The following is a 26,969-nucleotide window of genomic DNA, read 5'->3' as shown; positions in this document are numbered from 1 at the left end:
GAGGGAATGTAGATCACAAGCAACCTTCTCTGTCACAACGAATGTTCGCTTTACATTCACACACAAAATGAGATCCACCATGCCAAAAAAAACTGTTGACGCTGAGAGTGAATTCACACGTGGACACATTCATCACTGTGTGAGATGGCCACCACTGATTAAACAAGACAGAGGGAAAGTTCAGGTGCCCTGACACCACATTGGACTGTACTTTCCATTGGAGGCAATTCATGTATTCAGCTGCAAATCACTGAGTAAGGTTTGTGAATGTGTACATCAGCCTTGAGCTACATTTTACTTTATATGCTCTTCTTATTTTACATTTATTTAACATCAGCAGTGCGTGAGTGCTCTCTCTCCTCATAATAATAATAATAATAATTTATTAATTGTACACAGTGCTTTTTTCTGGGGGTACCAGCACCTTTCCCCCCACAAATGTTAAAAGTGTGACATTTATTAGAATGACTTCATGGTGATCACCAGCACCTTTTTTTCTTAAAAAAAAGCACTGTTTGTACCCCACCCGTCTGACTGGGTTGCCCTAGCCACTCTGGGCAGGTTCCAACACAGGATACACCAGACATTTGCTTGAAAAAGGTCAGTGAGATATAGGGGTTAGAGCAGCCTTAGTCCCCAGATGTTTTTGAACTACAACTCCCATCACCCCTAGCTAGCAAGGCCAGAGCTCAGAGCTGATGGGAGTTGTAGTCGAACAACATCTGGGGTCCCACAGGTTGAGAACCGCTAGGTTAGAGTGTCAGATTATGTTCTGACTGAGCTTTCAAAGGTATGATGCTTCTGACTATCAGCTGCTGGGAATCCAAAATGGGGAGAGTGCCACTGCATTCATGTCTTAGGAGCTTCCCTTGGTTACCTGGTTGGCTGGACTTTGATGAGTCTCCCATCCGATCCAACAGGGCTCTTTTTATGTTCTTCTGTCCCTTAGAGAAGACCCTGGTGGGAAAAAAGGACCATCATGGAAGGAGGCTGGAGATGATTCAGGCATATTGTTATGCACAAATAAATGTTCATTAGCAGACTGAATGTAATTTTCTATGATAAATCCAGCCACAGGGAACATGGCACAGGAGTGCCTTTTGAGATGTAAACCACAGGAATATAATATGAGAGGTTTTATAGACAAACAGGGCGAAACTGTTCCAGATTGAACCACTTTAGCTGGGGTTGGGGGTTTCACGCATATCTATTGTTGCATGCCACTCCAATCTCTGACTGGGGTTCCGGGTGCCTGCGGAGGGTTGATGATTCCTCTGGGAAATGAAGCATAGTGGAGACTGTGGTGTCTTTATAATATATGGTTTATTTCCACCTATATACAACCTGAGCCTACAATGGACGGGCTCACAGCGTAAACACCCCAAAAGGGCCTTGTTTCTCCCATAGCTGCAACCTTGGATTCAAACAGAAATCAAACATTGCTCTCGGATATTGCTCTCCCTCTCTTTCTCCATATTGCTTCTTTCCTTGCTAGGTCACATCACTGCTCCTGTTAACTCTAAACTCTGGTTTTATCTGTTGAGGGAGGGGCCCCACATATTTGCTGTCTCACACCGAGTCCCTTAAACACCCTTAATGTCTCATCGCCCACCCAGGCTATCACCTGCCAGTGAGAACTGTTTGACAGGAGAAGTTGGGGACTCTCCTTCCTTTAAGGTTTTAAGCAGGGGTAGGATGGCCATCTGTCATCTATGCTTTAGCTGAGATTTCTGCATTGCAGGGGGTTGGACTAGATGACCCTTGGGGTTCCTTCCAGCTCTATGATTCTATGAGCTCACCAGGAGGCTAGCCTGGCTATTCCAAGAGTTAGGAATTTTGATTAAATTCTAACACCTGCCGGATCCAGTGATTAGAGTGGGCTGGCACCCAGGTTAAGACCCCAAACTATATTTTAAAGCTCCCTGAGCATAAAAATTAGAAAAGGACACTAATATATATTTCTCCCAGGCAGCGAATCTGCAAACGTCTCTAAAGCATGTGCAAAACTATTCAAGGATCGGAATACAAAGTGAGCAGGAACTTTCTGTCCAGAATTTTTTTTTTCTTCCCACATGAGAGTAAAGATTTCTCCTAATTGGACTGTTTTGTTCAAATAATCCTCTCTTGCCACTAATCACACCCTGAGCCATTAAGTGGAAATTACTGTCAGGACAACTTTCTTTCTAGCCACAAAGAGAACAAAAAGGAATGGGGGAATCTACAGGTAAAGGCAAGTAGACCAGTTCAGTTTCCATCACGCTGGTACCACCTGCCAGAAAACCTTTTGGATGAGTACCTGATATCATATCTGACTCATAGGTTGAATCAAATGAGGGTTATTTTCTGTCCATCATCAATCAGCAGGGTAAAAACACAAAAGAATAAAATACATGGGTTATTTTTTTAAAACAACCACAACAACAAAGTACACAGAGCTAAAATCTTATGATGAGTTTTGTAAACTGTCCAAGAAAGTTCATCAAACTAAGATGGATTGATCATTCCCTCTAACAGCCAACTCCAGTGGCTGAGTGCCTATCAGTCTGGAATCATATGGTTCCCCTTGAAAATAAGGTTGCTTTTAGAGACATGGGTATAGCAGGGGTGGCTCACCTGTGATCTTCCAGATATTGTTGGATTCTCATTATCCCTGACTATTGGTCTGACTGGGGCTGATGTGAGTTAATCTAAGCAGCTGTACTTCATGTTCATTTATTTCATTTCATTTACAGTGGTACCTCGGGTTACAGACGCTTCAGGTTACAGACTCCACTAACCCAGAAATAGTACCTCCGGTTAAGAACTTTGCTTCAGGATGAGAACAGAAATCATGCAGCGGTGGCACGGCAGCAGTGGGAGGCCCCATTCGCTAAAGTGGTGCTTCGGGTTAAGAACAGTTTCAGGTTAAGAATGGACCTCCAGAACAAATTAAGTTCTTAACCCGAGGTACCACTGTATTAAATTCCTTCATCTGAGGATCCCCCCCGGGGGGGGTTACAATATAAAAAGGGGGGAATGTACATAACATAGTCACAAACAGAAACAATAACCCCCACAGCATTTCATTAGCAGTAACTGGGAATTGCAATGGCTGTTTTGTGTGAGCCACCCTCAAACATAGAGCTGCAATCTTAGGTCTTGGATTGCACTGTTGCACAAGCAGAATTTAAGAGATATTGCCCACTGAATTCACCTTTCTGGGTCAGCAGAAACAGAGGAAAGCCTTTCTCCTTCAGACATGATTATCTCTTTGTTCCTGAGGTAGCCGTTACTGATTACAGTAGAGGAACCTAAACTTGGATCCTGCCCTAGCACCAAGATCCTAACATGAGATCTTGAAATGACACTAGATGGATTCATTCTGCAGCTCCACTCCCCTGGCTTCTAACCAAGTAGGTCAAAGTTTTCTACATTCCTCATTACCCATATAACATGAGTGAGAGCCATTCATATCCTTCAAAGTGCCAAAATATATGAAATCTAAGTACCACAATGCAATTGGGTTGTGCCTTGATGTACAACTGGGCAGGAGACAGAGCAGACTTCCTTCTCACTGCAGTTCAAGTTCTGAAGCAGAGGTGGAGGGGGGTGTTGAAACAGGGACGTTAGCAATCCTACTGCCTAGCAAATGAATGTCCTTGTCCATCTCTGTGGCATTTAGCAACTGAGCCTGGAAATAGTACATGATGGAGAAAGCAAAGAAAAAGTTTGCAGACCAGCAACCCAAGATTGATTTCTCTGCATCTGCATTATCAATGGCATAAGCATTTCGTGCAGCCAAGTCACACAGCTTGTGCAATCATTTGCAAATTTGATGTCTCTATCTATCTATCTTGATGTCTCTATCAATCCCATGTTGCATCTATCTATCATCTCCTGATCTAGCGATTTATTTAGGGCTTTGTAAAGAAGAAGTCATCCTTCCACTCCTTGAAGCGAGGCCTTGAGGCCCCTCATCTTCAAACCAAGCAGGGCCTGGCATCCAAAAACGTCTTCACAAAGTCACCCCGGATGAGTCACTGAGATCTGCTTTGATGATTCATCGGGGGCCTCCTGGGACAATGGCACAAGAGGCATCTTGGGGAGGCCTGGAAGGAGAGGGCTCCTTCCTACGTAGATACAAACCCCAGATTGCATCATCTGGAAAAACCACACGGAAGACGTCTCTCTGCGTGCGGACTCTCAAGTAGGGGGCCACCCCCTCCCCAAAAGAAGGAAGGAAGGAAGCGAGCGAGCCCTGAGGTGACTGGATGCTGATCCGTCTCCATCATGCCTTGGGGCGGCCTGTGCGGGTGGGGTCTTCTCATGTGACTCACATGATAAATACCAGGGAGCAATTAGGCTGAGGCAGAGGAAGCTCTCTGGCCCTCCCCACCGCCAGGAATATAAAGTGGAGAGGGTTGGCTTGGTGTGCATTCATTGAGCCCCACACCCAGGAAAGCAGCAGCGTCCTCTCTCAGTAAGTGCCCTCTCCCTGCTTCAGCGTTGGCTCCTTGCCTTAGGCATCACTTGCATCCAGGTTCCTGCATCTCTCCGCAGCATCCAGCGGGAGGACCAGGCGCCTTTGCTTTCTTTTCATCTCGTCTAGGCTGAGATGCGCTGGCAAGGAGGGGAAAGCCTGTATTCAACACACGCCCACCCCTCACTTTTCTCTCTCTCTGTCTCTGTCTCTTTGCTACAGCTTCTCAGAACTTTTCAGCAGCCGCAGGGCGAGAGGAGGGGACGACGGTCCGGGCTTTTCCTCGACGGCATCCTCTCCACCTCCTGCCGTCCCCACCAAGGGTTCCTCGGGCTGCTCCTCGACGTGGAGGAAAGCGGGCGGCAGCGACGATGAAATTCCTGGCGGTTTTGACCGTGCTGTTCCTAGTCTCGGCTCAAGCCTTTGCGGAAGAGCTGGGAGACAACGAGGAGCTGAATTACTGGTCGGACTGGTCCGATGGCGACCAAAACAAGGTGAGCGAAAGAAGCTTTTCAAGCCCCGACGGCTAAGTCCGGTGGTGGCTTTTTTTTTTTCGACGGTGGCGCACGGGCGGTGGGGCGTTACTGGGATCGTGCTGGTTTTTGCTGTTGAGTTTGAACTGGTTCTAAAACCAGAGATCACGTCTGGGGAAAGTCCTGGACTTCACGGGTGCACAGCGATTTTCTCGGGGGGGTGTCTGTGTGTGTGTTTATTAGACAGTGAGAGGGAGGCAAATCCACAGGGTTGGGTTTTTCTCAAAACCCTCGTCTGTCCATGCAACTTGCCAACATGTTTCTCCCCAGCAAAGGAATTCACAGCGTCGTCGGAGAAACTGCGGTTCTGTGGATGCCCCGTTAAAGATTAGAAGCAAAGGAGACCGAGAGAGAAAGATGTATTTTTTTCATCGCTATCTCTACTCAGAGCAGATCCCTTAAAAGTAACGGGCATGGCTCCCGTATGTACATTAATTTCAACGGATCTACTCTGAGTAGGGCTTAGTTGGACGCCACCCAGTGCTCTTGCTTCTTATTTCTTCTTTCATATTAAGGCTGCCGTCCTTTCCTTGCAAACGGTCAAGCCCCGATGAACGCAGGTGGGGTAATCTGAGAGTAAATCCGAGCCAAGAGGGTGGGAGTTTACTTCGGAGTTAGGCGTGTTTTGGATCGGGCTGGCTGCGCAGCCAGAGCTGAGAAAATGGGAAATTTTTATTCGTTTCGGACACCGAAGATGCAGTGTGTTTTATAAGAACTCCTATACCATCCTAGTGGAACTTAACTTCTGAGCGGATTGCACTGGGAAGCGGGGCGCAGGGGTCGTTTGGAGTTTGATCCTTAAAAATTCCCATTTCTTTCCCTGCCAGAGATAATAGATAACAAAGTTGAGAGGCTACTTCTTTGAGATTTGAACTTCCTTCCTCACCCTCCCAAGACTGGTTACATTAGCTCATGGGGCAAAAGTGTCACACAGGTTCCAGGTATAGGGTAGAGGGATAGAAATACATCAGGTTACAGATGCTTCAGGTTACAGGCACTTCAGGTTACAGACTCCACTAACCCAGAAATAGTACCCCGGGTTAACAACTTTACCTCAGGATGAGAACTTTACCTCAGGTTAAGAACTTTACCTCAGGATGAGAACAGAAATCGTGCGGTGGCGGTGCGGCAGCAGCGGGAGGTCCCACTAGCTAAAGTGGTGTCTCAGGTTAAGAACAGTTTCAGGTTAAGAACAGACCTCCAGAACGAATTAAGTTCTTAATCAGAGGTACCACTGTAGAGAAAAGTCAGCTCTAAAGCGCTCCTCTACTGTGGAATAACATTTCTGTCAAGCTCCAGAGGTGCCCACTATCTTTACCTTCTAGAAAGATGCATTTGCCCCAACAGCCTTTCCCAGCCAGAAAGGCGGGTCTTTGCCCTGAGTGTCTATTTTGTATTGCGTTACTTTTGTACTAAATGTATTGGTTGGTTGTGTGTTTGTGAAGGTTAGAGTGCATTCCCCACATTCAGGGTTGCCTGAAACAGCAGGATGTGGGAAAACACAGTATCTAGACCAGGGTAGACAGAGGTTGCTGAACTCCAAATCCCACCATCCTCAATCATTGGTCTTCTGGCTGGGGCTGATGGGAGTTGGAGTCCCATCTATTCCTGATCTAGACCATGCCGGTAGCACGGTGCCCATAAAATGGAAAGATGCTTCGGAGCCTATGAAACGTGTCCTCCTGCAACAGTTCCTGGTCTTGCTTCCAACTTTGCACCAGAAAATTTGAAGCAGGAGGCTTCTGGGCAGACATGCATCCAAATTATTTAAAGACTCCAAGGTCCTTTCCATCCTTTCAGGTCAATTCCCTCCATGCCCTGCTCTGTTTCAGATTGGAGTGGTGGCAGTGGTGGTTTTCTCTTGCTTTCATTTCCCCCTTCTTTTTTCCAGTACTGGATACAACATCAGTCTTTGGGGGTCTTCAAGGGTGATGGGAGGCAATGACAAGGATTCTTCTCTATCTGCATACCGATGGGCAGCTATTCACTAACGCACTAACACAAATAACAGCAAAGTGCTCCTGAACTGTAATGCAAATTATAACGGGATGAGAAATAGGGAATGATTACCAGTGGGCACAGGATAAAAGAGGAAAAGCTCAAGGGCAAGCTACTGTATATATTTCTTAATAAATACAATATGTAGGCTGAGCTGCAGCTGTCAGTTTCTCTGAACTATGTTGTTTTACCTTGTCATACTGGGTTCTGCGAAAACTTCCATAGCAATGGAATTTTCAGATCTTTATTGGCATGTATATACAGGGTTCCAGTAGGGTTCAATACCATAAAATCACTCATCAAAAACCTGCATCTAATACTTAAGTTAATGTTGGATAACATCCATGAATCCTCACTATGTGTTGCAGAAACCACGCAACTAACTCTATCTTATCCCCATTCTGAGTAAACATAAGGAAGGCTACCTTACGTTTGTCTGCATGCCATTCCCTACTAACAACCAACTGATTAATAAACTTAGTTTGAATTATCTGATAGCAGGGGCAGTGCAAAAGAACACGCACAACTGATTCTATTTGTCTCTGGATATAGGCAATAGGTGAATTGCAATGGGCTCTTAAGTTTGCTCTGCAGTGCTGTTCTCCAAAGGCATGTTTCTTAAGCAAGTAAAGTGAGACAGTGTAAGATTTTGTCAGTTTCAAGACTTCCTCTGCAGTTTGCTCAAATAATACAGTTTTAGAATGTGAAATTGAGTGCATCCATAGTGCAGATCACTCCAGGGTTCTTCACCCTTCAAAACGCAATGATGTGGGATCTGGACTAAACGCCAGTGTTTGCTTGCTATTTGTTCCCCAATGGTTTAGAACAGGGAAATTGAATCTCTTTTACCTCCCTACAATGGGGGGGGGGGGGTAGAAGCCTAGCTCAGTTGGTAGAGCATAGGTTGTGGGTTGGAGCCCCACATTGGGCAAAAGATTCCTGTGTTGCAAGAGGCTGGACTAGATGACTCTCGTGGTCCCTTCCAACTCTACAATTCTATGATTCTAGGTAACTCTCCAGGCATTCTTGTACTACAACTCCCATCATCTCTGACCATTGGCCATGCTGGCTGGAGTTGGAGTCCAGCAACATCTGGAGAGCCACAGCTTCCTCACCCATGGAATAAGACCATCTTCTGCCAGTTGGTTAGGTTGCTTGGGCTGGACAGGGAAGATGGCACCAACACAGAAGTTAAGACTCAGAATCATGCTTCAGTTTAGTGTGGGTTTTTTTTTAGTGCTGATGAGGAAATGCTAAGGATTCTGCTACACCTTGAGTAAATGCCTACTAATTTCAGGGCAGCAAAAGTACATCATTATTACATAGTCAAAACAAAAAAATTCCTTCCAGTAGCACCTTAAAGACCAACTAAGTTAGTTCTTGGTATGAGCTTTCGTGTGCATGCACACTTCTTCAGTACATCATTATTACATAGTCATCAAAAATAAAGATGACTAAAGATAAAGACAAAAAGTTGCTGGAGGGGGGAGTCTCCCAAAGATTTGAAGAGATGGAGCTCCTAGAGAAACATAGCATCCATTGTCCATTTTCACAGGATCCTTAATCCTCAATTATCTTTTTCCTTAACTAGCCAACACACATTCAAATGTTATCATATTTAAAGTGAGCTTACACACCAAGTGACTGCTGAAACAACCACCACAGACCAGATACAACAGCTTTCATATCATACCCCACAAAACCTTAAGTATGGGGCTCAATAGAATCAGCTGACAGACATCAAGTGACAGTTGACTGAGGGATGAGAAATCAAGCTATGTGCATGTATGGACCCGGCTTCATCCTGACCAAAAGCCACCTGGGTTGATTAGAAATGGTTGGGCAGCACAACTGAGCAGAAATAGATTGTTGTTAGGTCTTGCTCTGAACCATTAACAACCCCTTGTGGTGTCTGAAGGCTTAAAGAAAATGTTTTAAGTTAATTTGAAGTAGTTCAGTAAGCAAGGGACATTCTACCTATTCCTTCGGTTCTCTCTGTCTCAACATCCAGAACATCCACTTTTAAAATCTGGTGGATGATCAAAACTGAGGAATTTGATACTAGCTGCAGCATTCAACTTTCTGAGAATCTTGAATTTTAAGAAATTCTCTGTCTGGTCTGGTCTAGTTTGTTTGTTTGTTTGTTTATATCCCACCATTTCTCCTAAAGGACCACAGTCTACACTGACAGACAGGCAGGTTTTCAATATAACCTCAGCAGTTAGTGGGTGCCTAAGGGTTTGATACATTTCCAGTGGCTGGAGGAAGAAAGTCTTTGTTGCTGTGCCCCTCTCCGTAAAAGAATTAACGTGTGACTTGCCATGAAGTGTTGCAGTGTGCGGTGTGTCAGGGCTGGCCCCCATCACCAGGCAGAGTGAGCTGGCTGCCTGAAAAGTGGGAAGCAGTGGCAAGATGTTGGAAAACAGAGCTGCGCATCCTGCACAGCTTGCCCAGTTGCCCCTCACCTATCCTGCTGCTCTTAGGTGCTGTTAGAAGGTGCTGTTCCATTGTCAGTGCTGAATAAGCGTCATTCACCAATCTGCCTGCCTTTGGTACGTGGAAAGGGAGGGGATGCTATTGTCTCATTTGCCTCAGGTAGCAAAACACCATGTGGATGAGCCCTCTGCTCACAGTTCTGGTCAGCCAGCCATGCCATTTCCCCTTGTTATTCCATTCCATTCCCTCCCCTCTCCAACATTAGTTTGTTTTTTTGTTTGTTTTTCTCCCAAATCAGTCAGCATACCAAGATGCTAATAATCAATCCACACTGGACTACTTTTGGAGTTTCCCATCATCTGAAAATCTTGGGGTTCCCCAGAGCCTGCTGTTGCCTCCCTCTTGTGTACGGGTGGTAGTATTTTGGCCACATGAACAGCGGCACTCTCCTCTGAACTTTGGGAATAGAGGGAGTCATGCTAAAATAAGCAAATAGTTTTTAATAAATTAAAAATTAGCAACATTGGGATCATGGTGGCACAGAATGCTGTGTTGGTGTTGATTTTATTTAATTCTTTTTTAAAGTAAGTGTTAATACATGCCTAACCACTGCGTATGAGAAGTAACGCAAATCTAAATTGTGGGTTGAGTGCCGCATGTGAGTCACACCTTCCTTCCAGCACTTGCTTTGAATTGATTGATTTGGGGAACATCTGGATTAATTATGAAAAAGCTCCTCTGTGCATGTCTAGAGTGCCTCTCCCAAAACCCCGAGCAGCAATATATTTTGGTTTCAGGCTAGAAAACACACTACATCCAGCACGCTCCTACTTTTTAAAAACCAAAGACCCAGCAGGGATGGTTTTGTGTATATTTGGTGTGCAGTGGTGAGCTATGTTGCATGTGAGCTCACACAGAAGAACATAGGAAGCTGCCTAGTTTAGACTAGAGCATCTCAAGGGGGGGGGCTGTGCTTCAGTGTTTCCACTACTATCTCCAGAGCCATTTCCAGAAAGTAGTCATGGGAGACTTTGATTCAGTGCCATGGGAGTTGTTATGTAGTCTCCGCCATGCTGTTCAACATCTATATGAAGCCTTTGGGAGCTGCCATCAGGAGATCTGGAATGCATTGCCATCAATATACAGGTTACACCCAGCATTATCTCTCTGCTCCAACTGAATGAAGAGAAGCAACTGAGGTGTTAGACCAATGCTTGCAGGCAGTGATGGGTCAGATATGGGCCAGTAAACTGAAGCTGAATCTTGAAAAGACAGAGATGTTACGTGTTCTGAGTCCTTACATTTGGGAGGTGGCCTGCCCTGGAAGGGGCAAGTTTGGAGTTTGGGGTTTTTTTCTGGATTCAACAGTGTCATTGAAGCCTCAGGTGGCCTCAGTGCCTTTTTCCAGCTCTGGTTGGTTCGCTAGCTGCAGCCCTCTTTGGATAGAAACTACTGGACTGCTGGACTCCATGGTCTGGTAACTTCCAAACTGGATCATTGTAATGTGCTCTACGTGGGGCTGCTCTTGAAAGATGACTTGGAAACGTCAGTGGGTCCAAAATTCAGCAGCTGGATTACTGGCTATACCCTTCAGATTTCATATAACACTATTTTGAAAACAGTTGCTCTGGTTGCCAGTTCGTTTTCAGGCCCAGTTCAAGGGGTCCACATTAACTGAGACGACTCAGGTCTCAAATGCCTGAAAAATGGCCTCCTTCCCTGCAGACCCTCTCAGGTGCTAAAATCAGCAGAGGGAGCCCTCTTGGTGGTGGGGTAGTGGCCCTAGAGAGGGCATTCTCTGTGGCTGCCCCTAAATTGTGAGACTGCCACCCCACAGCACTGCATCTGGCACCTTTATTATACAGATTTGGGTAAACACTGAAGATGCACCTCTTTACCTCTGGCTTTTGACACTTGAGATGTATATTTTGGGGACCACTTTATTTCTGTATTTTAAAGTTAATTTAAACTGTTTTAATATTGTGTTTTAACTGCCCTGGGACCTGAGGTGAAGGGCTGGTAATGAATAGTAATCATCATCGTCATAGTAATGTCTACAATGGTTGACAGCAGCTTTCTAGAGTTCGAGTTCCTAGCAACCCTTAAACTACAGGGACCAGAATTCTTCAAAGGAAAGAATGTACTTTTAATATGCTTTAATGTGCACAAGTCTTGACTGCCAACAGCTTCCGTCCAGGAAACATGTTTTCTGTATCGTCCATTGTATGTTGGGCTCAGCTTTTGGCCTAGCATAACCAAACTTCCTAAATATAAAACAGTGGTGGCTTTTATGTGTCCCATGTGACAAGTTTAAATCCACATGACATGGGAATATGAAAGCTCCATTGCTTACCACACCCATTTAATTTCCCTTCCATGTCAACTCTCACATACATAAGCACATTTGCACCTGCCACAAACAGTGCCAGAAAGGTTCAAAAGCACACATAAGCTTCTCATGTGAAAGCTCCTTAAGAGAACGATTAGCACATCCCTTAATGAATGCATCCCCATAGGGCCAAACCACATGTGACTCACCTGATGTTCTAAAGCAAATTTAAAATGTGCTGCAAATTTAAAACAATGCAACACTGTGTGATGATAAGGATAATGATGCTAATAGTTGGATATTTTCATGAGATTCTAAATTTAACTGCAACACTGGAGCACTGGAGGAAATTGCATCTTACACTTCCAAACATATACATTCCTCTGATCTAAATGTTTACCTCTTCATACCTGTTTCAAAATGCTCATCACGGATCTTCAGCATCAGGTGTAGTTTGCCCCTAGTTTTGGTATTTTCTGACTTTGTATTTCCACTGCCCCCTCGTGGCCTCCTTGTGACAGAACATAGGGTAACTTGATTCCAGATTGGATTTTTATTGCAGTTCTGTCTGGATTCTGTTTAGTTCATAATCTGGCCTTAGAGGAAAAGACATTTTCCTTTGCAACAGGATCATTTCTCCCTGGAGACTTTGGGAAAAGGCAGACAAGAAAAGTGAGGAAACCAAGGCACCATATGCTGAGTGATACGTAATACTGAAGGGGCTTCTTTTTTTGTTCACCCAACATTGCGCTGTCAGTATCGCACACCGAGTGCTCCGCTAATGATACAATATCTCTGTTTCAGGAGGAGTTGCCTTTACCCTTCGAGCATTTCCTCCAGAGAATTGCCAGGCGACCAAGACCTCAGCAATTCTACGGCTTAATGGGCAAACGAGATTCTGGTGAGAACCCTTTTCCGAACTCACTCTTTCATGCAGCTCACTGATTTACATGCAAGATGATTTCAGCTAAAACTGTCGGCTCTTTTACCGGAATTGTTTAAACTTCCCTTTCTTTGGAATCAGTTTAAAATTAAAAGCCACCGCAACTAACATTTAGAATTGGACACAATGCATTTAGCAAAACACCAAAACGTTTACATTCCCATCCTGAAAAGTCCCATGGAAATAAACCCCCCTGCTGCATGCAATCAAAGTATTTTCTAGTGCTGGGCTAAAGAATTTCACCCAGTGATTCTTCATCATTTGGAAATATGGAGTTAATCTTGGAGGAGGGAGGAACATCCAAATAGCATTGGGGTCTCTGCAGTAGCAGGACCACCTCACCTCCTCTACTGGCAGACAGGGATGTCCAATGAAACCTAACTGCCTCTAACCTAACCTAACCACCGAAACCCAACTGTTGCTACACAAGTTGAGGGTTAGGGTTGCAGCCTCACTGTGCATAATATCAAGGCAGGCCATGGTGAGGAGCCTCAAACTCAGATGCTGAATGCAGCCCTCCAACTCAGGCCACACCCCTCCCCAGGCCACACCCCCTCAGCAGCCACACCTCTCCTCAGGCCACACCCCTCACCAGCCCTGCTTCCCATCCTTCTTGAGAGTTTTTGCCTGACTAAAATATGTCTTTGAGCTTTGAGAATGCCCTTTGCTTGCCTGAATGGACAGAGAGGGGTACATACAAAGTATCTAACTGTATAAAGGTTAAATATGCATTTCTTCTTCTTTATTTTTAAAGAAACGAATTGTTATTGGTTTTTAAACAAATACAAGAACTGTTAAACGCTTTTCCAGCAGTACATCTAATGGTGTATGTTCTATCCATGGACTCTAGACAGAAACTTACACATTCAGTGTTCAAACATATAACTTAATGTGACCTCTCCACTGAGAATATTGAGCTTTTGGAATAACAAGGTCTTGATTTTGATCATTAATATGGTTAAAGAAAGGGGCCCATGTTTCTTGGAAGGTGTCTCTGTTCGTTATGTCTTTAATTGTCCTCCTGTGACTGGTGAGACGCTCAGACACTGCTGTATCCCAGATATTACTTTCTCATATGTTCAGGGGTATTTCAGTCTGGTTCTTCCGTTGTTGAGCTTAGCTCACCAATATACATTTCTTCTTCCATCCACTCATTTCTCTGTCCCCCTCCACCACTTACATACAGCCTCTGGGAGTTACCCAAAAGGAAAGTTGGTCCTCAGGTAAAAAGATCTCTCCCCACCCACCAATGCACACACACACACACACACAGAGTAGTTGCAACAATACCAGTAAATCTGCTAAATTACACTGCATATAAAACCAGTAGTTAACAAAATCCATTTCGTTTTATTGCTGTATTTTGCATCCGGAACATCCCCCGCAGAGGGATTTAGTGGGGAAGTTGGGGAATGCATAAAGGCATGTTCTTTTTTTTAAAGGAAGCTCGTGCAGGAAGCAATCCTGGTGTATTGTGCCTGTATTTCGTGGCCATGAATTATTCGGAAAATAATCAGTGCATTAACTGCAATGTAACGCTACTGAGCTGGTGCTAAACGCTTTTGTTCTTTTCATGAACGCGACACAATGAAATGCCATCTCTACTACTTCAGCTAATTGTTTCTTTTTTTATTGTTTTCCAGGATACAGCCCTCTCTCCCATAAAAGTAAGTTAATGCTGGTTTTTCTGGAAATAACGCTGATTCCCTCCCCTACAATAATTCCCCAGTGTGCCCTTTCCGGCTGATTTCAATGCAACTGATATCCAAGACTGCAAGTGTACACCTGTTTCTCATTGCTTCCAAACCAGAAACAGGGAAATGCTGATGTACATTCTGGAGCTTCATAGGAAGAAAAGCTGCTCTGTGATTGTCTGTACAGGGGACTTCGTGTAATTGCAAACAATATAATTCACGGATAATTTTTGCCAACTGGAGGGAATCAGGTGATCACTGCGTGGCTCCAATCTGACTCTTAAGTGGGAGTCAGCACTTCTGAACACAGTGACACTTACTTCTAAGTAAACACACATAGGGTTGCTCTGAATTTCCATTGTGGCAACAGCTTGCTTACTCAGAAGTAAGTCCAAATGAATTGGGGTTTACTCCCAAGTAAGAGGGGTGAGAGTCCAGCTTTGGTTCCCCTGAAGGCAACATGAATTCATACTAACTTTTGATTTCAATGGGACCTAGCCATGACTATCTACTATTGATAGGGGCACAAATGTGCCTCAGTGTGTCATTGGATGACGGCCACTTTGTGAAAGTAATAACAGTATCACTTATAGTCAGGGCTGGTTATAGTAGGGCTGCCATATATCCAGAATTTCCCTGACATAGCTGGCATTCATCTGTCAAAAATGGCTTCCGTGCAGAATTTTGAAAAGTGGCTACAATATCCAGGAAAACCTGGGGGGGGAGGGAAGGCAGCCCATATAGGAAGTGTTGGTTTTTTGTGATTTCTGTTTTTTTTTAAAAAAAAAAAAAGGTAAAAACTTCATTCGGAGATTTTGCAAAACAAAAGGAAAAAAACCCTCAGCATCTTTGCCCCCCCCCCCCAGTGTTCGGACTTTCACTTTTTGAAATCTGGCAACCCTAGCTTATGGTTATGCACAAAGGGCATGCATAGGCCCTCCAGACGCTGTTGGACTACAATTCCCAGCATCCTTGGCCACTGGCCATGCTGGCCGGGGCTGATGGGACTTGGAGTCCATCAACATCTGGAGGGCTACATACACAGACCCAGCTTAGCTGTGCAGCTAGGGCAGGCATAGGCAAACTCGGCCCTCCAGATGTTTTGGGACTACAACTCCCATCATCCCTAGCGAACAGGACCAGTGGTCAGGGATGATGGGAGTTGTAGTCCCAAAACATCTGGAGGGCTGAGTTTGCCTATTCCTGAGCTAAGGTGACCAGATGCAAAGAAAAGGGACAGGGCTCTAGCACCTTTAATAGTTATGTAGAAGAGGGAATTTTCCCAGATGTGATTTGCATGACAAAGTACACCTGCTGAAGTTCAGGCCTCTACGCACAACTATTTAAGGTTCAGGAGCCCTGCTCACTTATGTACCTGACCACCCAACATGCAGCATTACTGACATTATTTCACCAGCACTCAGAAAGTTGTGGCTTTAACTCTGGGAACAGTAGCAAAACTTTAAATGTGCAAATCTACCCAGAGGTGAGAGTAAAACCAGGCCTCCTTACCTAGGCTCCTATGGTTGCTTTTTTCTTTTTCTTAAATCAATTTGGTTTAAGGTGCAATCATAAACAGATTTACCTAGTAAAAGTCTAATTGAACTCAGTGAGACTAACTCCTGAGCAGAGGCGTAGGAAGGTCAGGTGGTACGCGGTGCAGAAAATTTCTTGTCACCCCCCTACACATTGAATTTTATTTTTGTAGGAAAAAATGGTTTTACATTATTTCATATTTTCTTACAAAGGAATAATAATAAAAAAACCCTTTTATTTATATCCCACCCTCCGCGGCCGAAGTCGGGCTCAGGGCGGCTAACATCAGATACATAGCACTGGTATAAAATCAAACAATAACTAAATTACCTCCTAAAATCATGTCAAAATCAAATTAAAGTCTAATTAGATGGCTTTCCGCAGGGTTAGGGTTGGGAACAGTAAGTGCTCTACTGAATTGAAATTTCAGCCTTCACGACATAGGAAAATGGCCAAGTAAACAGCTATTTTCGTGGAGGAGGGTCAATATATTAACTGATATGCATGAAATTTAATATATAGCTATATAATCCCTAGTGTAGTAAGATAAGACTTTTGGAGCAGGCATTTTTTTAAAAAATAATAATAATATTATGAACCACCCTAGTAGGGCAGTAATCGTTCCTTGCTAATTTGTCACACCCCCCTCCATGATGGAACCTGGGGGGACCCGCCCCCCCCCCTTCCTATGCCCCTGCTCCTGAGTAGGTTTGCATGGGATTGCATTGTGATGCGAACTTCATAGCCCAAGGTCTCAGGGGGGTTTTAGAGTTTGCAGACACGTACACAAAATAGTACATTATTACTTCTGGAGTGGGGGTGTCTTGTTCTCCAAACATCTTGCAACCATAAATGATTGTTACAATTGTTAACACATTAATGCAAACTGTACCAATGGTGATTTTGGGTCAAACAGTACAACTTTGCACATGTCTACTCAGAAGTAAGCCCCACTGTGGTCAATGGGACTTACTCCGAAGTAAGGGTTTATAGTATTACAGCCTAAATCTAATTCCAGCACTAGCTTGAATGTGTCATTTGATTTAGGTTGTTCCATGCGATACATTATAAATAAGCCTAGGCAACAAAAACTGCAGGTTGCATTTTGTTAGAGAAAAAGCATATCAACAGAGAAACATATTTTCCCCAAAACTGCCCAAAGCCATACAAATCCAGATGCTTTGATTTCAATAAGACCAATGCTAAGAGTTTTTTTGGGGGGGAGGGGAGTTGTATTTTGCCACAAATTAATAAGACTCCTAGCCATCCGGGCTGGTGGCTATATTAAATCACCAGGATTACCCATTTGAATGACAATTAAAACTCTTCCAGCCAAAACTCATCTAGCTGTACTTAGTGGCTGCTTTCAAAATTATAGTGTGCTGAGCAAGGCTGTCTCAGCTTGGGAGACAAATCTTTTATATACGCAGATGTCTGGCTTCTGAAAGCTTTGCCATTTGTTTTATCTTGATCAATAGTTTTAACTAGACAAAACTCTTTCCAAAGGGAGAATTTATAGCTGCCACTCGGTTTTGGGGAATTAAAGAATGGGGAAGTCTTTGGTCAAGTTAGCCTATTGCAGCTCTCTTCTTTCTGTAAGCAGTGGAGCCCAGGTGAGCCTTTACAATGTATGTTCCCTTTGGGAGGAAAAAGAAATAGAGACTTTTGGTGAGCAGATGCCAGAGCTTTGATCTAATCCAGCATCATTCTTCTGAAGCTTAGAAAGGAAGAAGGGGGAAGTGGCATGAAAGAAACACAAAGGAAAAACAGATAAGTTGAAAGAAACAGGTAGAGCAATAGCTGGCAAACAGAATGGACAGGATACAGGTAACATCAGGAAGAGTGTGTGGAGGGGGAGTGAAAGATTCTGCCAGCATCTTCTACTTTGGGCTGGGAAAGTTGTCTGTGATGCACCTTGATTGCACATTTCTAGTAACCAGTCCTTTCTATAGCACTTCTCGGTGCACAGCCGGTGTAATGTACCTGCTGCCCTCCAGAAGTTACTTAACTACGACTCTCAATATTCTTGCAAAAGTGTCTTTCAGTTCAAGATAGTTTATTCATTACAGCATAAGACTAAACCTAGGGTCTTAGGGTCATGGGTTGGAGCCCAGCTTTGGGCAAAAAGATTACTGCATTGCAGGAGGTTGGACTAGATGGCCCTTGTGGTCCCTTCCAACTTGACAGATTCTATTATTTATCCTTGCAACAATTCAATAAGAACAGCTACACTGGGGGTCACAATTTGCCCAAGGCCCTGCAGTAAGCTTTGCAGTAAGCCCTGGTGCAAAGTCAAACTCAGTGCTCCGACCAGTTAGTGTGACTCTCTAAAATTCACTTTCCCTACATGCACCAAAGGGTGTTAGCCTCGTCCTAAAAAAAGTATTTTTGCAAGGCAACATTTTCTTACAGAACTTAGTAAATGCACTCTAAAATGTGTCATCATCCCCTATTTGAGCTCATTGGACTGGGACTTGTGGCTACAAAAACCAAGGAACTGTAACTGAAGCTAAGCCCCAAGAAACCTCAAGGTATTTTAAAAGAAAGAATTAAGCCATGATTCTTCCCAGCACATGTTCCATCATTAAAGACAGCTCAAGAACAACTGTAGCTTTCAAACGAGGCTGGTAGCTCAGTGACCACTATTTAACTGCTAATCCAAACCCATATTGAATGAATAAACATTGGCAATTATTTGAGTAGGACACAGAAGTAATAGATGAGGGGTACTCCTGTCTTTTCTTAAACTAAGACCTAGTGAGGTGCCACATTTAATCATTTGCAGTTTGTTTCTACTGTGTATTCACCATGAACACGCATTGCCACAAGAGAGAGAGAGAAAGCTGTATTTCAAATGTACTGAAACACCCCCAAATATATATTTTTCAGGACATAAAACAGATTCATTTGTTGGACTCATGGGCAAAAGATCTTTAGATTCTGGTATGTATAAACTACAGCGAAGCCTGCAAGCACAACCTCTCTTACCTACTATTTTAAATAGTAATAATAATAAGTATGTTCATAACATATCCATCTTCACATAGGAAGTTGCCTCCCGCCATTGGCTCATCTTGCACCTGGAAGCTGAGACTTCGTGCATGCCAAACCTGAGCTCTGCCATTGAGTTTCAGTACCTCCCTTAGTCAAACAGCTCTTGGCTGAAGTAACAACCAGTTGCATATTTTTGAGTGGCAAAACTGCTTCGTGGAGGGGAAAGGCACCATGCCATATCTCTCCAGCCAAACCTATCTTCACATTAAGCTGTCATTCTGTTGCTGATGGTTTATCAAGGCTTCATTTACCCACTGAAAATGTGATGTCTGCTACTGGGTCCACAAGACATGTAATTACTGAATAACAGGGGAAAAAGAGACCATGGTTAGTTTAAATGTGCTCTATAGACTATTGAAAGGTTTTAAAGGAACACCCTCTGCTATTTTCTTAAGTGGCGTAGGAAACCAAACTGCCTAACATGTTTAGCAATTATTTAAGCTTGCGTTGCAAACTATTTTTCTGAAATTCCAATTGTGGGTTGCTTTATTTCCAACCCAGTAGCGTTCATCACTGCAATATTATGTTGGTACTCTGTTTAGTTTTACAAATTGCTATGAATCATGAGCAATTGAGTGTAGGGTTTATCTCTGGGTAGAGTAGCCATTAGATACTAAGGCACTTGCAAATACCAATTGACCGATTCAAGCTCGAGTTGAGATTCTGTTCCTATTGTGATCTGAAAATACAAGAAGTACGAATAACCATGTTTTTAAAAAATATCTTATTCTTTCAGAATTGCTGTAATGTATAGAATAATTTACAGCTAGTTGCCTAAAGTGAGCAAATATTCTAGCCTGGAAGATTAAGTTCCAATTTCAATCATCTCAGTATTCATTGTTCTTCTCTTCTACTCTGGTGTCACCCACAGAGCCTGAGTGGCTGAAGACAATGAAATATATAGATCTGATTGCAGAAATGAAAGAAGGACAGTAGGTCTTTCTTTGCTAGAGATATATACCAGAGTTTTATGTACAACCCCCCCCTCTGACTGCATTTTAGTGTGCTGCAGAAAAACAAACCAAAAAATGGGAAGTCGTTTCTTTTTAAAGAGACGTTTTCCACACTTTAGTTCAATCAAATGTTGACGCTAAAGTAGTACTGACATACCCTGTAATTTATTCACTTTAGAGCGGTCCTTTTAAATTCAGTGGGGCTGTTTCAAAGTGTCCGAGCAAGATTGTGACCTAGCTCCAAATTCACTGTGCAACACCAGAGCTCTGGGATTAGTCACCTACTGGAAATTATGTAACAGTAACCTGAAATTAAGAAGTCTCCTTTCTGAAAGATATTGTGTAGACATTAGAGATGACACCAGGGTTCCAAGCAGATGGACAGCTTTTGAGATATTTTGAGCTGTAAGGGAGTCAAGCAAGTCATTGCCTCCCAGTTTCCCAACTGGGAATATATGGTTTGTATAAACTACTGAGCATGCTCAATCCTTATTAGGGTTTTTTTGTTTGTTAGTGAGGAAAGGGTAGCCTCATTTTGTTTTGCTCTTTTTTAAAAAAAGGTTTTGTACATCTGCCTTCCTTGGGGTTCACACAAGTATGTTGATACCTCGCTTCACTTCTCCAGCGTCCAGTCCTGTCGACACTCAGCCACCTGAGTCTGCTGTTATACGGAATGACAGCACTGTGCAAACATTAGTAATCGCATAATATCATTTTCTTTGGGTGTATCTTCCTTTGTTAAATAAGCTCTTATTGAAAGGCTCTGCCTCTAGGAGAATTGAACCAAGTCTATGGGGACTAGGCCTGTTCCAGACCATCCAAGTGTCCCTATTTTCCAGGGACAGTCCCTGATTTAGAGAACCCGTCCCGGTTTCTAATTTGATCCCAGAATATCCACTTTTCCTTAGCATCCCTATTTTCATGGAAGAAATGTTGGAGGGGAGTAATCTGACCCTGAGCCACCTGAAGGCAGCCCTGTATAGGGAAGTTTTTCAAAGCTCAGTTGGTTGAGCATGAGACTTTTAATCTCAGGGTCGTGGGTTCGATCCCACGTTAGGCAAAAAGATCCCTACATTTCAGGGGGTTGGACTAGATGATCCTTGTGGTCCCTTCCAACTCTACAATTCTATGATTCAAATGTTTAATGTTTTGTTATGTTTTATATATATGCTGGAAGCTACTCAGAGTAGTTACGGTAGGGCAACCAAATCAGATAGACAGGGTATATATAGTATAATTACTATTATGGAATAGGTTGTCCTGTTTTCATCAGAGAAAAAATGGAGGGTATGCTGTTCTAACTAAGAGGAAGGGCAGATAGAAACTCTCAGTGATTGTGTGGAGCTACTTTAAACTAAGTTACTGTTTGGGTCCATTTCATGCAGCAATGTCTTCCCTGACAGTAAGTATCCAGGTTCTCAGACAGAGGTCATTCCTATTGCCTACTATGTAATCCTTTATAAATGGAGATACATAGGATTGAATCTGGCAACTTTTGAAGGTATGCAAGTCAACTACTCTATCAGTGAGCTATGAACCTCTGAGCAGGCATTAATCTAGACTGAGGTCTTGGCCTATTGTTCAGCAAACCTGGTGACATCCTTCTGCTGCTTCCTTATGCATTTAGGATTTCAGGACTTCTTTTTAGAGTAGATGACTGGTAGAATCCATCAATCAGCCAGGATGATACCGAGTTAGGAACATATCTTGTACAGGAAGGGGTTGTTCACAAGTCTTTGGGGTGGTCAAAGTTCTGGAAGTGATTTTTGCTACTAATATGTGGTGCCCTTCCCTTTTCACAGGTAGCTAAGATAATTTTTCAGCCTCTCTCGTCTCCTCAGTCTAGCCCCTCTGAGGCACCAGGGGAATGTAGCCAGCCTCTGTCACACTGCTTCATATGCCACCAGTTCTCCCAAGTCTTTCAGCCAGCCAGACCGCCTAGGCTTTGTGAGTCAGAGACACACTCCAGGCTTCAGGCCTGCCCTGAATATTGCCAGCTGACCCAACTGCATGGAGACCGTCAGCTGATGTCACAGGCAAATGAAGACTCAACCTGCCACACTGAAAGATCAATTTCTTACAAGCGCGGAATGAGCATTATGCAGCGCATGTAGCAGTGCCAGTTCCACAGATCAGAGCGGTCATATAAAGTATACAAAGCACTTCGTTTGCTACACCCCCTCTAATTCCAACCTCTTAACATAATGAAGAGCAAGTTTTAACTAGAGGCATCTTTTACTACAACTGCTTCCAGTTCTGTATATGTAATCTGTCGCAAGTGTGGATTAGAAAAGCCCCACTTGAAAAACCACTCCAACTGTAAGAGCAAATGGGCGATTAAACTAAATCTTGAATGTACAGGCCCTGATGGAGCCCTGGTTCTTATCTTGCAGCAAATGCTGAAGGCAGGAGAATTCATGTTTAAGGAAAAGTGTGCCGGTGTGGACCTTTCTCTGCTTCCTTGGTTCGACTGACATTTTAAAAATCCACCCCATAATAGTGAAATTCAAATAGAAGGGGCAGAGAGAGCAGAGCAGTTGACTTCCACATTTAGCCTGTTGCATGCTGTGTTTTTTTCTCCTTCTCCTTATTGGATGATGTGAATTTTCACAGCAGCTGATGATATAAAAAGCCGGTGTGAAGGGGTCTTAGCTGCTCTTCCAACACCATAGGCAGGGCCACCTCGCCTATGAAGCAGGGTGAGGCAGCCGCCTCGGGCAGCAGACCTGGGTGGAGTAGCAGAACCACCTGCTGCCACCTCTGCTGCCTTCTCCTTCTCCACCACCATGCCTCCTCCTCTCATCCCAATGCTTCTCTCCACTTTCCCCTTTCATTCCAGTGTTGGTTTTCACTCCTCCCTCTCATCTCAACTGGCAGCAGAGGTGCCATTTTGTGGTTCACCTCAGGTGCCAAAATACCTTGGGCTGGCCTTGATCATAGGGTATTGCAATGCTTCAGAATTTTTTGCTATCAGAAATGAGTGGCATCTCATTTGACATCCGGTAAGTTAACCAGTAAATGAGCAACTGTAGCCACAAATGAACAATTAAACACCTCACTTCATCCCAGCCCCAAACCAATGCTGGCTACTGTGCCAACGGGGCATTTCTTGAATAAATGAGTCAGTGATGTTATTTATAATGTGTCTAAGGATGGTGAATAAATTTGATTCTATTTGCATTTAAAGTCAAACCTACCTAATTCACAAAGGGGCATATATTAGGAGAAATTCACATTTTTATGAGGACTGTTTAAAAAATCACAAACAGATATGGAAATCTGAAGAACTGAAGTGAAGATTGGGGGGGGGATGAGAAATTGAAATTGAGAGATTTGCCCATCCCTAGTTAACTGCTTTCCTTAGTCTCTCTTATCTTTCCTCCTCAACATCCTGCACCAACAGTTCTTCGAAGGACTTCCACTTTCTTTCCTCACCATTCTGAGCCCCTCTTCTTTGCCAGCTTGTGTTCTAAAACCACTAGGAGCAGAAGACCAGGGGTGAAGACCCTGTAGGACCCTTGAGATGCTGTTGGATTCCAACTCCCATCAGCCTCAGTCAGCATGGCCAATAGTCAGGGATCATGGGAGTTGGAGACCGACAGCATCTGGGGCCCATAGTTGGTATAGTAACCATGACTGATTTATAGGGAAATTAATGCACTGGCAAAGGCACACACTTCAGTTGGGATGCACAAACACAACTTGAGACCTACAGAGGCAACATCAGACAGGTGGGGAATGCAAAGCACAGTACATTTCACACATTGAAACCAAAACTATACTGGAAGGAAGGACACTCTTGGCTGCAAAACACCTGATCGCAACAGCCATTTGCACAGCTTTTCCCTGGTCTTGATCAACTGCCAGGGAGATTTGGGGCCAGGGAGGATGTCATAAATTTGGATGCTCTACCATGTTAAAAGTTAACAAGAATCTGCACAGAAAATGAACATGTGAGAGACTCCTGCTTTCTGTTCTGACAAGCTAGGGAATGCGCAGGAACATTTAACATGTGGGAACGTTCATTTGATCCTCCCACACATGTAATCTGATGTGGCTTAGCCCAGCAACAGGTACATGAGATGAGGCTACCAACTGGGCTTCTTATTTAGCAGCTTAACATGAGCAGCCCTCATCCTTAAAGATATGTGCCAGTCCAAAAGTTATTGTAGCGAATGCTGTCAGCACTACTGTGGAGGGAAGGGATGAAAGGAGAGGCAGAAAAGTAATGTGAAACCTTAGGATGCCACCATTTTCTCTGGTTTTACTTTTTGGTACTTTTGGGCACAGAGGTAGAAGGTCCTATAGACTTAACTCCATATTCAGAATTGACAAGGCAGGATCTTGTGACTACAGCATTCCTGGTCAATGACTGCCTAGCCTCTGCTTCAATACCTCCATCAAAGGAGAGCCCACCCTTTCTCTTGTCAAAAAGGTTATTCTTATGGTCCTTTGTTCTCTTCTCCATGGTAAACATATGCAGCTCTTTCAACCATTTCTCATAAGCAGCCTCATACAGAGTCACAGTCAGTAATGTTCACACTGAGCAGCAGTGGTTTTGCCAGTCCTACCTAGAAGATGCTAGGGACTGAACCGGGGACCTTCTGCATGCAAATCAGATGTTCTGCTATGGACAGTCCTTCTCCATCCTTCTTCAGTGTCAATGGCTTCCTTAACATGTGGTACCCGAACTGTGCCTGGAAGTCCAAATACAGGCTATAGTGGAATAAGTTTATGCTTCTAGACCAATTTACCATGATTCATACAATGTCCGATAGCTGAACGGCATTCAAATTAACATGTCATGCTTTGTTGTTGTTTTGTTTCCCTCCCAGGATCTTCTGAATGGAATGCAGCGCAGATGTACGAAAGGAGACGTAAATGAGACTTCCCTGTCTGTTATATGTTGAGATTTGTTTGTTTAAATGGCCAAGTTAGTGTAATATAGAAGAGCCATTGCAAGGAATTATTTATTTAAGACTGGTCTTTCTTTTTTTAACGTTGTAAATTTAATTAAAAAAACAAAACACAATTATTTCCCCCCACCCCTTCCTATTGTGGCATTGATACATACAGTAAAGTGGTATGCGAAAGATGGATTCTACTATGGCGACTCTGTACGGAATAAAGAAATCCATGGTGTTTCACAACAAAGCACATTATTTGATATGTTCTGTGAAAGAAATGTTCACCAAATGTTTAAAAAAGTGGTAAAGAAATAATAATAATAATAATAATAATAAACCTTTGTTAATTTATAGCAATTGTATCAGCTTCACTACCAACGCCAACTTGCTCTGGTGTCTAGTGCCTCGATTTGTGTTCATAGCCAAAAGGGGGGGAAATGTACTGTAATTTCTGTAGCTCAAATATATTTGTATCATTGCAGCATGTTTTTTTTTGTTTGTTTGTTTCATGCACACACATATATTTTAAAAAGAGAGCTTTAAATGTGAATCTAGAAGTCTTTGTTTCATTATCTGGCATTTTACAGCAGTTAACACTTTAAATAAAAGAAAAATCTACTCTGGAGATTTTGCAACTTGCAGGGAATGATGTAATTATTTCAAACAGAAAGGCACTGGATGTAAACACACACATACACAAAGCAGAGTAGGCGTGCAGGCAGGATGGAGATGGACAAATTAGGTATTAGTTGTGTTTTCTACCTTCTCTTCACTCTAATCCAAGTCCGGGGTGGGGGAACCTATGACCCTACAGAGGTTGTTGGACTCCATTTCCCATGATCCTTGACCATTGACTTTGCTTGCTGGCATAGGAGTTGGAGTCCAAAAATATCTGGAGGGCGACAGATTCCACATCGCTGATCTAAGTAGCTAATAGCACTATCCTACACAGGTATACTCAGAAGTCGATCCCATTGTTTTCAATGAGAGTTAGTTCATAATCTCCATAGCACAATCAATGGGTCCAAAAGGGGGCCTGAGAATGCACAGCTGGTGCCTATCAAATATGGGAGAAGCGTGTGTTAGGTGTTGGGGACTGTGGTGAGGAGGGCTGAACTGAGAAGGAATGGTGGGAGCAGCTAGGAGAAGAAACACTGGAAGAGAGAGGGTTAACAGAGTCACAGTCTCTGGACAGTATTCCCACCCCACTCTCTGGAGAGCCCAGAGAGTGTTAGACCAGAAAGCACAGAGGGTACAAACTCAGATTACAAGATGTACGAGTGACATAGATTAATAGGGATGGAGGTGGGTTAGCCTTAATTGGGAGCACCGTCATTCTAGGGAGACACTTTCTTTTGTCTCTCGACTTTCCTTTCGTTTGATCTGCTTATTTCAGGCTTCCTCAACCTCGGCCCTCCAGATGTTTTGAGACCACAGTTCCCATCATCCCTGACCACTGGTCTTGCTAGCTAGGGATCATGGGAGTTGTAGGCCAAAAACATATGGAGGACCGAGGTTGAGGAAGCCTGGCTTATTTGCTGCCACGGGGGGAGGAAGCCAATGCTCTGAAGCCCCCAGCAAGTCAATGGGCAGAGTTTGCTGTTAATATGTTAATAATAGGGCTGGAACAAGATAGCTCAAGAGCGCAGAGCCATGAGCTCTTCCCTCCAGTGAATAAGAGTTGCTAGATGTCCTTTTTATTAAACATTCATTGTGATGTTATTGGGGTGGTTCTACGCAATCGTATTTTCAATACCACTCACACCTGTAAGCATTTTGGGGCAGTTATGTTGGAATTCTGCCTGGGTCAGAGGAATGTGCCACAGCGTAGGCACCGGCAGATATTCCTTGGCGACTTCCCCGCTGCTTCACTCTGCTGATAAGCAGGCGAGGTCTCGGCGATTCTTCCCAGATGTGAGAGGAACACACTGTTCTTCTTCTCTCCCCTTTGGTGTCCCCCAGGGAGGGGAAAGAAGCAGACAGAAAACTATTTACATTCTTTATTTCTGTCTCTTACATCAGTACAGAGAAACATGTCTGCACTCAACAGCAGTAAGAATAAACTCCACCCATGTACTTCCAGTACGGGTCACATGACACACACTCTGAGCTAACATCCGGTGCTCA

At 43.7% G+C, this 26,969-nt stretch overlaps 1 protein-coding gene across 3 annotated transcripts; it reads left to right on the top strand.

The window, feature by feature from the left end:
- On the top strand, positions 1 to 25,467 carry TAC1 (tachykinin precursor 1). Of its 3 annotated transcripts, none has more exons than XM_081883520.1 (6): positions 1 to 259; positions 4,682 to 4,953; positions 12,560 to 12,656; positions 14,342 to 14,365; positions 18,818 to 18,871; positions 24,771 to 25,467. In XM_081883520.1, the coding sequence occupies exons 2-6, from the start codon at positions 4,831 to 4,833 to the stop codon at positions 24,818 to 24,820; spliced, it is 348 nt and encodes a 115-aa protein (XP_081739646.1). In that variant the 5' UTR covers positions 1 to 259; positions 4,682 to 4,830; the 3' UTR covers positions 24,821 to 25,467. The 3 variants fall into 3 exon arrangements, with proteins under 3 accessions (XP_081739646.1, XP_081739645.1, XP_081739647.1); XM_081883519.1 differs by lacking the exon at positions 1 to 259 and adding an exon at positions 4,319 to 4,459; XM_081883521.1 differs by lacking the exons at positions 1 to 259; positions 18,818 to 18,871 and adding an exon at positions 4,331 to 4,459.
- Positions 25,468 to 26,969: the final 1,502 nt, after the last annotated feature.

This window comes from Podarcis melisellensis (genome assembly GCF_964234715.1).
Source record: "Podarcis melisellensis genome assembly, chromosome: 12".
NCBI lineage: Eukaryota > Metazoa > Chordata > Lepidosauria > Squamata > Lacertidae > Podarcis > Podarcis melisellensis.
This window is presented reverse-complemented; position numbering and strand designations above follow the sequence as displayed.

Excerpts from the sequence above, each read along its gene's own strand:
- TAC1 (XM_081883520.1), top strand. The coding sequence starts at position 4,831 with ATGAAATTCCTGGCGGTTTTGACCGTGCTGTTCCTAGTCTCGGCTCAA. Across the intron at positions 12,657-14,341 it reads AATGGGCAAACGAGATTCTG|GATACAGCCCTCTCTCCCAT; the intron begins GTGAGAACCCTT and ends ATTGTTTTCCAG. Across the intron at positions 18,872-24,770 it reads CAAAAGATCTTTAGATTCTG|GATCTTCTGAATGGAATGCA; the intron begins GTATGTATAAAC and ends TTTCCCTCCCAG.